Genomic DNA, 12921 nt, shown 5'->3' with positions numbered 1-12921 from the left:
TCATCTCAGTAAGTAGTATCTCATCTCAGTAAGTAGTATCTCATCTCAGTAAGTAGCATTTCCTCTCAGTAAGTAGCATTTCCTCTCAGTAAATAGTATTTCCTCTCAGTAAGTAGTATCTCATCTCAGTAAGTAGCATTTCCTCTCAGTAAATAGTATTTCCTCTCAGTAAGTAGTATTTCTTCTCAGTAACTAGTATCTCTTCTCAGTAACTAGCATTTCTTCTCAGTAAGTAGTATTTCTTCTCAGTAAGTAGTATTTCTTCTCAGTAACTAGTATTTCCTCTCAGTAAGTAGTATTTCCTCTCAGTAGCAGGTAACAGGTAGGGAGTACATGCTAGTGTCAGAGTACACGTGTGTGTGTGTGTGTGTGTACTACTGGTGTGTACATGCAGCTCGTTGTGTTACAGGAGGTCTGTAGTTTATAGTTCTGTTCCACACAGTCGTCGTGTCTAACTTGTCATCTAACGTGAGGAAGATACAGTTCTGATCCATCAGCTCTGCAGTTAACACACTGTGTGTGTGTGTGTGTGTGTGTGTGTGTGTGTGTGTGTGTGTGTGCGTGCGCAGTCATGCATTTTTGTCCCCTGTTGCCGTTGTTGTTGCTAGGTGTGTGATGTCACATCCCTGTTTAACCCTATTTGCTGGTTCTGTTTTTTTTTTCCCAGGTCGTCTGTCTGGCTGAAGAGTGAGGAAGAGGGGGGAGGGCGGAGATCCACCCACTAGACCTTCGCTTTCATTTGGCTCTGCAGGGGCACTGATCCGCACCGCTGAACTGAAACACAATCATCGTTCTCTCCTCTCCTCCTCCGCCTCCCTCCCTCCCTCCCTCTCTGTCTCCCCCTCTCTGATGTGTCCTCCTGTCTCGTGTTGGACATTATTTACACCGGCGCTGCTCCCTCTTTCTCCTCATCTGTCTGTCTCCTCCTTCCATCTGGTCCTCCTGTGACGGGGTAGCTGCAGGTTAAGTCATTCAGGCGGAGTCGTACCTGAGGCGACTGTCTGTCTGCCTGTCTGTCTGCCTGCCTGTCTGCCTGCCTGCCTGTCTGTCTGCCTGTCTGTCTGTGCAGCAGCAGCAGGATAACAGCGTGGTCACGGTGTAACAGGTCTCATTCCACCATGATAGGACAAGGTGTTCTGCTGAGCAGTTACCCTCGTATCACGTACTGAAAACCACTGCAAGTCTTAAAGACTCACAACATTACTTACTTGGGTGGCTGATTGTTGGTGTGGTACCCACAGCATCCAGGAGGAGCCAGCTGGGCTCTGGATGGGAGCAAGACTGTTGTTGAGGTGCATGATGTGAATGAGATTCATATTAAAGCACACCAGCACAGAGCGGGCTGAGCAGGGCTGAAGATAAAGGACTGATAGAAGCTTCTTACAGGTCACATGTGTTGGACAGACGTCCACATCTGAGCAGCAGAGACACCAGAACGACGTGGGCCCCACCCCCACACTGAAACATCTGAGCAGCAGAGACACCAGAACGACGTGGGCCCCACCCCCACACTGAAGCATCTGAACAGCGGAGACACCAGAACGACGTGGGCCCCACCCCCACACTGAAACATCTGAGCAGCAGAGACACCAGGACGACGTGGGCCCCACCCCCACACTGACACATCTGAACAGCAGAGACACCAGAACGACGTGGGCCCCACCCCCACACTGAAACATCTGAACAGCAGAGACACCAGAACGACGTGGGCCCCACCCCCACACTGACACATCTGAACAGCAGAGACACCAGAACGACGTGGGCCCCATCCCCACACTGACACATCTGAACAGCAGAGACACCAGAACGACGTGGGACCCAACCCCACACTGAAGCATCCGAACAGCGGAGACACCAGAACGACGTGGGACCCAACCCCACACTGAAGCATCTGAACAGCGGAGACACCAGAACGACGTGGAACCCGACCCTACACTGAAGCATCCGAACAGCAGAGACACCAGAACGACGTGGAACCCGACCCCACACTGAAGCATCCGAACAGCGGAGACACCAGAACGACGTGGAACCCGACCCTACACTGAAGTAATGCAGACAGCCTCGGTGTCAAGCTGCTTCTAGACGCGCCCCTCTCCTCCTCTCTTCTCCTGCCTCCCTCTCCATCTTGTGTCTTCATGTTTTGGGGGTCTGCCGGTGCCCCCGCCCTCTGTCGACCCCCCCACACCCGCTGCTACCACGGCCGCCCCCCCCAGCCGCCTTGTTGCCATGCCAACAGAGACACTGGCTCCAGCCCTACCAGATAGCAAGGCCCCTGGCCCTGCAGCGCCCTTCAGTTCAACCGTACCCCTCCGCATCCTCAACAAGGGCCCCGACTACTTCAGGAGACAGGTACTGTTTTATCGTATGTGTGTGTGTGTGTGTGTTTGTGTGTGAGTGATCCTGAATCTAGCTAAAGACAAGCTGAATGAATCCTAGGGATTCAGCAGTCATAGTAATAATAATAATATTACTAAAATTAAACTTATATAGTGCTTTTCTAATACTCAAACTCACTTTACAATAAATGGGGTGAAACAAGACAACGGATAAACATAACACAGACATACAGGGGTGGATGGGAAGGGGGGCTACGAGAGGGAGAAGCGGCAGCCACACACGACGCCAGTAGTACTCTCCCACTTAAACACATACGTAAAAAAGGGCAAGAAAAACAAAACATCATAAATCACATAAATCACAGAAGAAGTCTGACGAGGTGAGTTCCGACCAATGACCTGAATGTGGGCAGCCCGCAGCAGTGTCCGATGTGCTTGGGGAGGGAGTTGGGGAGGGAGCTGAGGGAGGGGGCAGGTTGAGCACTCAGTCCCCAGCCTGCCCCAGACCAGGAGTGGACGAGAGGATGGGGGGGGGGCACGAGAAGGCAGTGGAGAAAAGGTGTGTCTTGAGACAGGATTGGAAGAGTGGGAGGGATTCTGAGTCTCTAATAATTTGGGATAGTGAGTTCCAGAGCCTGGGAGTTTCCCCAGAGAAGGCTCGGTCACCAAACCCACAGAGGTTGGACCTGGGGGTAGACAGAAGGAAGGCTGAGTTGGATCTGAGGAACCGAGAGGGTTGGTAGGGGGAAAGGAGGTCGGTGAGGTATGGGGGAGCCAGTTTGTGAAGGGCTTTATAAGCAAGAACCAGGATTTTGTAATTGATCCGGTGGGAGATGGGTAGCCAGTGGAGGTCTTTTTAGACTGGGCTGATGTAGTGCAAGGATTTGGTGAAAGTTAAAAGTCAGGCAGATGCGTTCTGGACCAGTTGGAGTCTCTTGATAGAGCTAGCACTGATGCCATAGAGGAGTGAGTTGCAGTAATCAGGGCGGGAGGAGATGAATGCATGGATCAGTATCTCAGCAGCAGGGCATGTGAGAGAGGATCTTATTTTCACAATGTTGTGAAGGTGGTAGAAGGAGGATTTGACCATTTGGTGGATATATGGCTCAAGGGAGAGGGTGGGATCAAGGATCACTCCAAGGTTGCGTGCCTGGGAGGAAGGGGAGACAGTAGTGCCATCGATGGTGAGTGCAAGGTTGTTGATTTGGCTGAGCGTGGACTTGGAGCCAATGAAGAGGAGTTCAGTTTTGTCACTGTTGAGTTTGAGAAGGTTTTGCTGCATCCAGACTTTAATTGCAAACAGACAGGAGTCGATGTGAGAGAGGGGTGGATTGTGAGGGGATTTGGTGCTGAGGTATATCTTGGTGTCATCAGCATAACAGTGGAAGTCCAAGTTGAAATAGCAGATAATCTGACCAAGCGGGAGGATTTAGATGATGAAAAGGAGTGGGCCGAGTACAGAACCTTGGGGAACACCTTGTGTGACTGTGGATGGAACAGAGGAGTGGTTGTGAAGTGAGATGACGTGTGACCTGTTGGAGAGGTAGGACTGGAGCCAGCTGAGTACAGTGCCTTCAATACCGACATCTTTCAATCTGGTGAGCAGGATGTTGTGGCTCAAGGTATCGAAGGCTGCACTCAGGTCAAGGAGGATGAGGATGTTAAGGGCTCCAGTATCAGCAGAGGTGAGGAGGTAATTAAGTACTTTAAGGACTGCAGTTTCAGTGCCGTGGAGTGGGCGAAAACCCGACTTGAGGGGTTCGAGTAGGTTGTTGGAGTGTAGGTAGGTTTGGAGTTGTGTGGCGACAATGCATTCCAGGGTTTTTGAGAGGAAGGGGAGGTTGGAGATTAGCCGGTAGTGGTTGAGGCAGGATGGATCAAGACTGTGTTTCTTGAGAATTGGGGTGACAGTGGCAGTTTTGTAGGCAGATAGGACAATTCCATGGGACAGTGAGGAATAGAAAAGGTTGGTGAGGTAGGAGCATAGGGCAGGGAGACATTTCTTTAGTAAGGGGGTGGGGAGGGTATCAAGGGAGCAGGTTGTGGATTTTGATGAGCTGATGAGTTCAGAGAAAGTGGTAGGGGCAACTGGAACAAACCGGGAGAGGCGGCGATCAGGGGGAGGGATATGGAGGTCAAGAGGAATGGGGAGAAGAGGGGCCTGAGTAGGTGCTGCCGAGTCAGATGCAGGGGACAGTGATTTGTTGATAGCTGCAATTTTGTCTGCAAAAAATTGGAGAAATGAGTTGCATTGTTCAGCAGTAGAGTTGGAGAGGGCATCGGCACGGGGCTTGAGGAGGTTGTTTACAGTGGAGAAGAGGGTGCGGGGGTTACGGTTGGAATCATTAATAATGGTGGAAAAATAGGCAGACTTGGCGGTGGTGAGGGCATCTTTGTGGGCAGAGAGGTGAAGGTTGTGGGCTTCTTGATGTACAGTGAGAGATGTTTTCTTAACGAGTCATTCCAGTTGGTGGGCAGTCTGTTTCATTGTGTGGAGTTCAGGTGTGAACCAGGGTGCAGAGCTGTTGAAGGAGACTGTTTTTGTTTTGAGAGGGGCCAGTGTGTTGAGGGAGGCAGACAGAGTGGTGTTGAGGTGATTGGTGAGATCAGCCGGTGAGGTAGAGGCTGATTCCAGGGGGAGAGCAGTGGAGAGCAGATCAGAGAGTTGGAGGGGGTCAATATATTTAGTATTGCGGAATGTTATTTCTCTGAGGAGGTGTGGCTGATTAGTTGGGGATGGAATAGTGAACTGGATGAGATCATGGTCTGACAGAGGAAATGGGGATGAATGGATGTTGTGTATCGGTAGATTGACAGAGCAGACCAGGTCAAGGATATGGCCTTTGACATGGGTGGGGAAAGTGACGTGCTGGGTGAGGTTGAAATTGTCCAATAGTGTGATGAATTCTGATGCAAACTTACAGGTGGGTAAATCAATGTGGATGTTAAAATCACCAAGCAGTAGTAAGTGTGAGGAGAGAGATGAGGCTATTGTGAGGAGTTCAGAGAGGTCAGACAGGAAAGATGGATTTGGTGTGTGTGGCCGGTAGATGAGAATGACAGCCATTGAGCAGGTTTTAAAGGCGAGGAATTCAAATGATGAGACGGTGGGGAGTGAGAGCTCAGTGGTCCTGAAATTCTGATTGAATAAAATAGCAAGACCACCTCCACGACGGGAGGGACGGGGTCTGCAGATGTAGCTAAAACCAGGGGGGGATGCTTCGTTGAGGGAGAAAAAGTTGCCAGGTTGTTGCCAGGTTTTAGTGAGCAGGAGAAAGTCAAATAAATTATCATTGATTGTTTCATGTAGGATAAGGGCTTTGTTATTTAGTGATCGGGTGTTAAGGAGGGCAAGGTTGATGGAATGAGAGGACAACGTAGTGGGGGCATGCCTGAGAGGTCTGAGGTTGTCCAGGTTAGTAGTGCGGGGGGTGCAGGGGAGGGGGGCGGTGGGAACATAGGGTTTGGATGTGGGATATCGTATCGGGGTTAGTGGAAGGATGTAGATGACGGGAGTGTCTGAGGCCACGATGAAGATAACGGCGGCAGCGGAGGATGCCAGCAGACAGAGCGGAGGTGTGTACAATAGAGGATAGCCGGTAGTTTTTGTTGAGGGACAGGAGTTCATCAGGAGAGTAGTGTAAGGGAGGAGGAGGGAAGCTAATTGGGGGAGAAAATAAAAATGGAAACCAGGGTATTCTATGTAGTCGTAATAGGGGGGTAATTTAAGTAAAAACAGAAGAGGGCAGAGTATTGGTTCCATGAGACGGGTGGGTTAATAACGTTGGAAACGTAAGAGGGATAGTGCAGAACACGGTTGGGATGAGGCTAGCTACTCACGATATGAAGGGGAGTGCCGCCAGAGACGGTGATGTCCAAATTACGCTAGTCCCAATTGATGATGGTCCAAAGAGGGATAGTGTCCACTGCCGAGGGAAAATAGTAGCAATGGCAATACCAATAAAAAGGTCAAATCCACTAGCAATTGTGATTTACGGGGCGTAGCGTAGCTGTCTATTCCATTGCCTACCAACACGGGGATCGCTAGTTCAAGTCCCCAAGTTACTTCTGGCTTGGTCAGGCGTCCCTGCACAATTGGCTGTGTCTGCGGTTGGGAAGCCGGATGTGGGTATGTGTCCTGGTCGCTGTGGTCCAGGCGCCTGTTAATGGGGGGAGGGGGAACTGGGGGAATAGCGTGATCCTCCCACGTGCTACATCCCCCTGGTGAAACTCCTCACTGTCAGGTGAAAAGAAGCAGCTGGTGACTCCACATGTATTGGGGGAGACATGTGGTAGTCTGCAGCCCTCCCCGGATCAGCAGAGGTGGTGGAGCAGAGACCGGGATGGCTCGGAAGAGGGGTAATTGGCCAAGTACAATTGGGGAGAAAGGGGGGGGGGCTTGTTGATATGAACATTTTTGGATTAGATTAGATACTAGTCTGAAATACAACAAGTATAGAAAATGCGTCATTTGTCTATTAGACATTTGTTTTCATGTTACGGTTTGATGATTCATGTAATGGTTGGATGATTAACGTAATGGTTGGATGATTCATGTAATGGTTGGGTGATTCATGTAATGGTTGGATGGTTCATGTAATGGCTGGATGATTCATGTAATGGTTGGATGGTTCATGTAATGGTTGGATGGTTGAAGCTTTAATATCTGTGTTGTATTTCAGGTGGAGCCTAACCCAAAGCGTCTCAGTGCAGTTGAGAGGCTAGAAGCTGACAAGGCCAAGTATGTCAAGAGCCAGGAAGTCATCAATGCCAAGCAAGAGCCAATCAAACCACCTATCCTGGCTAAGCCCCCTGTCTGCCCTGCCCTCCTTACCAAGAGGGGCTCAGGCATTGGTGGAGGGGGAGGAAATGGAGGCGGGGCATTGTTCAAAGCATCCAATAACAATGCCAAGTCAGACACATGCGCCACTTTAGGCAGCAGCAAACGGGAGAATTTAAACCTGGAGATTCTAAAAAACCTCTTGAACTCCTCCTCTTCTTCAGGTGCAGGATCTGAAGGACTGGGGGGAGGGGCCAAGAGTGCTGTGCTGATGAGGTCATCAGGGGGAGGAGCCAAGAGATGGATGCCTTCAAGGTAAATGGTTAAAGAGAGGTGCAGATATAATTATACAGATGCAGATATATTACCTGGAAATATCAACAATACATGTTTATCGGACATTTGAATTACAACAGTGTGCATTGTTTCAGCTTTTCACAAAGAGAAAACCATTAGTCTTTTGCATCTTTGTTTTTATGTAGCAACTTTCCATTGTATTTAGCTAGCTTCAGGCAAGCACTGCAGTGCTCTGCCACGGAACAGACCTACTAGATTTGATTTATATTTCTAATTTCAGCTGTCATGATCTCCAAGCTCTGATCTTGTTTAGTTTCTATTAGACAGGGCCTGTTCAACTCTATTTCAGCACGTCGAGGCAGGAATGAGATGCTGTAGAGGTGGAGGTATGCACTGGAGAGAAGAGGAATGAAACTCAGCAGGAGCAAGACGAAATACCTATGCGTGAATGAGAGGGAGGAGAGTAGAATAGTGAGGATGCAAGGAGTAGACGTGACGAAGGCATATGAGTTTAAATACTTGGGGTCAACTGTCCAAAGTAACGGGGAGTGCAGAAGAGAGGTGAAGAAGGGAGTGCAGGCAGGGTGGAGTGGGTGGAGAAGAGTGTCAGGAGTGATTTGTGACAGAAGGGTACCAGCAAGAGTTAAAGGGAAGGTTTACAAGATGGTAGTAAGACCAGCTATGTTATATGGTTTGGAGACAGTGGCACTAACGTAAAGACAGGAGGTGGAGCTGGAGGTGGCAAGTTGGAAGATGCTAAGATTTTCACCGGGAGGGATGAAGAAGGGCAGGATTAGGAACGAGTATATTAGAGGGACAGTTCAGGTTGGACGGTTTGGAGACAAATCAAGAGAGACAAGATTGAGATGGTTTGGACATGTGTGGGGGAGAGATGCTGGGTATATTGGGAGAAGGATACTGAATATGGAGCTGCCAGGGAAGAGGAGAAGAGGAAGGCCAAAGAGGAGGTTTATGGATGTGGTGAGAGAGGACATGCAGGTGGCTGGTGTGACAGAGGAAGATGCAGAGGACAGAAAGAGATGGAAACGGATGATCCGCTGTGGCGCCCCCTAACGGGAGCAGCCGAAAGCAGTAGTAGCAGTAGTAGTAGTAGTAGTTATCATAGCTACCACTGTAAACTTAAGCAGGTTTGATGCATGATGGGCTATCTGTGTCATGGCAAAATCAGTGATGCTAACAAAAGCGATATGTGTTCTGTGATTCTTTGCATGGGACCAGAATCAGACTCATTGTTGACAAGTTTCATTAAGCTTGCCCACAAAAACCTTACAGCAACTATAAAGTGTTGCTTTCTGATACAGAAATGACCAGGGCCTATAGGTATTGAAACTATTTCAGTATTACACAGCTTATAGAAGTGTACACCTGTACACACTTCATGTACCAGCATTGACTCTAGGTGTATAAACCTATAATTCTATAAAACTGATTCTCGGGATATAAATCTATAATTTTAGAAAACTGATTCTCGATATATAAATCTATAATTCTATAAAACTGATTCTCGGTCTATAAATCTATAATTCTATATAACTGATTCTCGGTCTATAAATCTATAATTCTATAAAACTGATTCTCGGTATATAAATCTATAATTCTATAAAACTGACTCTAGGTATATAAGTCTATAATTCTATAGTCCCTCTAATATAATTGTTCCTAATCCTGTCCTTCTTCGTCACTCCCAGTGAAAATCGTATCATCTTCATCTCTGCCACCTCCAGCTCCGCCTCCTGTCTTTTCATCAGGGCCACTGGCTCCAAACCATATAACATAGCTGGTCTCACTACCATCTTGTAAACCTTCCCTTTAACTCTTGCTGGTACCCTTCTGTCACAAATCACTCCGGACACTCTTCTCCACCCACTCCACCCTGCCTACACTCTCTTCTTCACCTCTCTCCTGCACTCCCCGTTACTTTGGACAGTTGACTCCAAGTATTTAAACTCATACATCTTCATCACCTCTACTCCTTGAATCCTGACCATTCCACTGTCCTCCCTCTCAATCACACATAGATATTCCGTCTTGCTCCTACTGACTTTCATTCCTCTTCCCTCCAGTGCATACCTCCACCTCTCCAGGCTCTCCTCCACCTGCTCCCTACTCTCACTACAGATCACAATGTCATTCGCAAGCATCATAGTCCATGGAGACTCCTGCCTGATCTCGTCCGTCAACCTGTCCATCACCATCGCAAACAAGAAAGGGCTCAGAGCCGATCTTTGATGTAATCCGACCTCCACCTTGAACCCATCTGTCATTCCAACCACACACCTCACCACTGTCACACTTCCCTCATACATATCCTGCACCACTCCTACATACTTCTCTGCAACTCTCAACTTGCTCATGCAATACCACACCTCCTCTCTCGGCACCCTGTCGTATGCTTTCTCTAAATCTACAAAGACACAATGTAACTCCTTCTGGCCTTCTCAAGGCATGTGGTAGTCCTGGGGCTCGAACCCAGGACCTTCTTGATGTGAGGTGACAGTGCTAACCACTGCACCACCGTACTGCCTGTTTTTGAGCGCCATGACTCGAAAAGCCCTCGTCCTGGTCTAGCACCACACCTTCAAAGAACTTCATACTTTCATCTTAAATGATCTTGCAGTATACACATCCCCGTCTGTCTCATCAGGTCCGGTCTGTCTGTTCCCATCCAGCCCACACATCCATGCCCAGTCCATGCATCCATGCCCAGTCCATGCATCCATGCCCAGTCCATGCATCCATGCACAGTCTTCGCTCACCTAATGGCGTTCTACTTTCATATTGTAGCGTTGTGCAGTACTTCAGGAAAAATATTATTAAATGAGAAAAATGCAAACAGGACAGTGGACAAAATGGTGCTTGTTTGACGACCGTTAGTGACACCGGGCAGTGACAGCAGCAGGTACTGGAGGAGCTGGCACACCGTACACCACATTCAGAGCTAGACTAGGTGCATACCTGGGTTTACAGACATCAGCTTATTTCAACTTATGTAAAACTTTTTTTTTCTCAAATATTTTTGGATTTTTTTCCCCCTTTTTCTCCAAATTGTACTTGGCCAATTACCCCACTCTTCCGAACCTCCCAGTCTCTGTTCCACCCCCTCTGCTGATCCGGGGAGGGCTGCAGACTACCACATGCCTCCTCCGATACAAGTGGAGTCATCAGCCGCTTCTTTTCACCTGACAGTGAGGAGTTTCACCAGGGGGACATAGCGCATGGGAGGATCATGCTATTCCCCACAGTTCCCCTTCCCCCCAAACAGGCACTCTGACCAGCCAGAGGAGGCGCTAGTGCAGCGAACAGCACATATACCCACATCCGGCTTCCCACCCGCAGACATGGCCAATTGTGTCTGTAGGGACGCCCGACCAAGCCAGAGGTATCACGGGGATTCGAACAGGCAATCCCCGAGTTGGTAGGCAACAGCATAGACCGCTACGCCACACAGACGCCCAAGTTATGTAAAACTTTTCATCACAACATGGCCTATAAGCAGTTTACTCCAAGTAGTCCGGTTGTTACGTCATAATCACTTTTATGGCCTCAACAAGCAAAACGACCATCTGGTGAGTTTAGGGAAGTCGCCTGTCGCACACATTGGCCACTAATGGGGGGCTAGGGCAGAAGTTAGTGTGGGGTGAAAAAAAGACAAAGACCACAAAGCAAAGCCACTACCTGGACCGCTTTTGGATGTCGAGCTACATCCGAGAACATATCGTAATGGATTCATGTAAAACAGAACAAGGCGTATGAAAACTGACCTGGTGTCACTTGTTCATTTTCCCATGATCATCTTTTCAGGAAAGAGGTACGTTTGCAGTGATACCAGATATGTTTCACTTCCACAAGTAACTAAGAACAGTGAGAGAAGGGCGTCCAGGTAGTGTTGCGGTCTATTCTGTTGCCTACTAATACGGATTGCTGGTTCAAATCCCCGTGTTGCCTCCGGCTTGGTCAGGCGTCCCTACAGACACAATTGGCCGTATCTGTGGGTCGGAAGCCAGATGTGGGTATGTGTCCTGGTCGCTGCACTAGCGCCTCCTCTGGTCGGTCGGGGCACCTGTTCGGGGGTGGGGGGACTGGGGGGAATAGAGCGATCCTCCTATGCACTATGTCCCCCTGGTGAAACTCCTCACTGTCAGGTGAAAGGAAGCGGCTGGTGACTCCACATGTATGGGAGGAGAGGTGGTAGTCTGCAGCCCTCCGCGGATCAGCAGAGGGGGTGGAGAAACAACCAAAAGAGCTCAGAAGAGTGGGGTAATTGGCCAAGTACAATTGGGAAGGAAAAGGGGGGGGGGGGCTTTTGGTACTCTGTTGGTCTCATCCATGCTATTTTTCTCTGCCTCCAGGGTGCCGTTAACGTACCGATCCACCATGACTCTCAACGAGCAGCCGCCAGACTCCGCCCCCAGCCCAAGCACCTCCCACTCCCTCAGGTCATTCTCCCATTCATTGAAAGTACCTCCAGTCAACAGTGGGGGGCGCCGCAGCCCGCAGCAGGGTGGAAACCTCAATCTCAGCAGGCGAGTCCTGGATGAGAGGGCAGGAGAAGAAGGTCTTGAGCGCTCCCACTCCCCACTCCCACCACTCCTCACCTCCCACTCCTCCTCTGACCTCCTGCGGCTATGCAATGGCAAGCCTCTCCGCACTGCCCGCTCGAGCAGTTCATCTGCGCCCCCCCTCCCCCCGAAACCGAACCCAGCTTCCCTCCCTCCCCCTCCCCTCTCCCTCTCCCTGCCTCCACCCCGCCCTGCTCTCTCCCCATCCCGCTGCAAAAACACCACCCCTCAATCCCTGCCCTGTGAAGGTGGAGACCCCTCCAACTCCTCCACTGACACCAACTTGGAACTGGGGCTCGGATCGTCCGTGGCCTGCCGCCCCTCCTTACACCGATCCAAATCAGATTTATCGGACCGATACGCGCGGGCTGGGGCTGATGTGGAGCGGTTCTTCAACTACTGCGGGCTTGACCCAGAGGAGCTTGAAGCAGTCGGCCCTGAGAACTTTGCCCGGGCCAACTCCGACATCGTCAGCCTGAACTTCCGCTCAGCTTCCATGATCTCCTCAGACTGCGACCACTCGCGGCGCTCCTCTAACGATGGGTTGTCGGACGGGGAGGAGGGTGAAGATGAGGAAGAGGAGGCCGGCGAGCGCGTCCCCTATGGGATCTCAGCCGTGGAGCGCAACGCAAGGGTCATCAAGTGGCTTTACAGCATCCGACAGGCGAGGGAGACGCAGAAGGTCTCTCACGTGTAGGCGAGGGACTGACGGGTGTGACTGAAAAACACATAGGGAGGTTTCTGTATTTTAGAAATGGACCGTCAGACTGGCAGACATGGAAGAGTCCCACAAGTTTAGACATTTACAATGGGAATCTAAGCTAGAAGATGGACAGATATATACATGGAAATAGATAGAAGAGGGAGACATCAGGGATCCCAGCTATAGGAGGCAGTGGAACAAATCTGAGCATCCAGGCAGACCGAT

General features: G+C 49.9%; 1 protein-coding gene across 1 annotated transcript; it reads left to right on the top strand.

The window, feature by feature from the left end:
• The first annotated feature begins 2143 nt into the window (after positions 1-2143).
• Positions 2144-12690, top strand: fam110b (family with sequence similarity 110 member B). The gene is made up of 4 exons (XM_056293721.1): positions 2144-2349; positions 7019-7431; positions 11784-12202; positions 12308-12690. The coding sequence occupies exons 1-4, from the start codon at positions 2227-2229 to the stop codon at positions 12688-12690; spliced, it is 1338 nt and encodes a 445-aa protein (XP_056149696.1). The 5' UTR covers positions 2144-2226.
• Positions 12691-12921: the final 231 nt, after the last annotated feature.

Source organism: Lampris incognitus, chromosome 14, assembly GCF_029633865.1.
Source record: "Lampris incognitus isolate fLamInc1 chromosome 14, fLamInc1.hap2, whole genome shotgun sequence".
Lineage (NCBI taxonomy): Eukaryota > Metazoa > Chordata > Actinopteri > Lampriformes > Lampridae > Lampris > Lampris incognitus.
The sequence above is the reverse complement of the archived record's forward strand: the minus strand, read 5'-3'. Positions and strand labels throughout refer to the sequence as shown.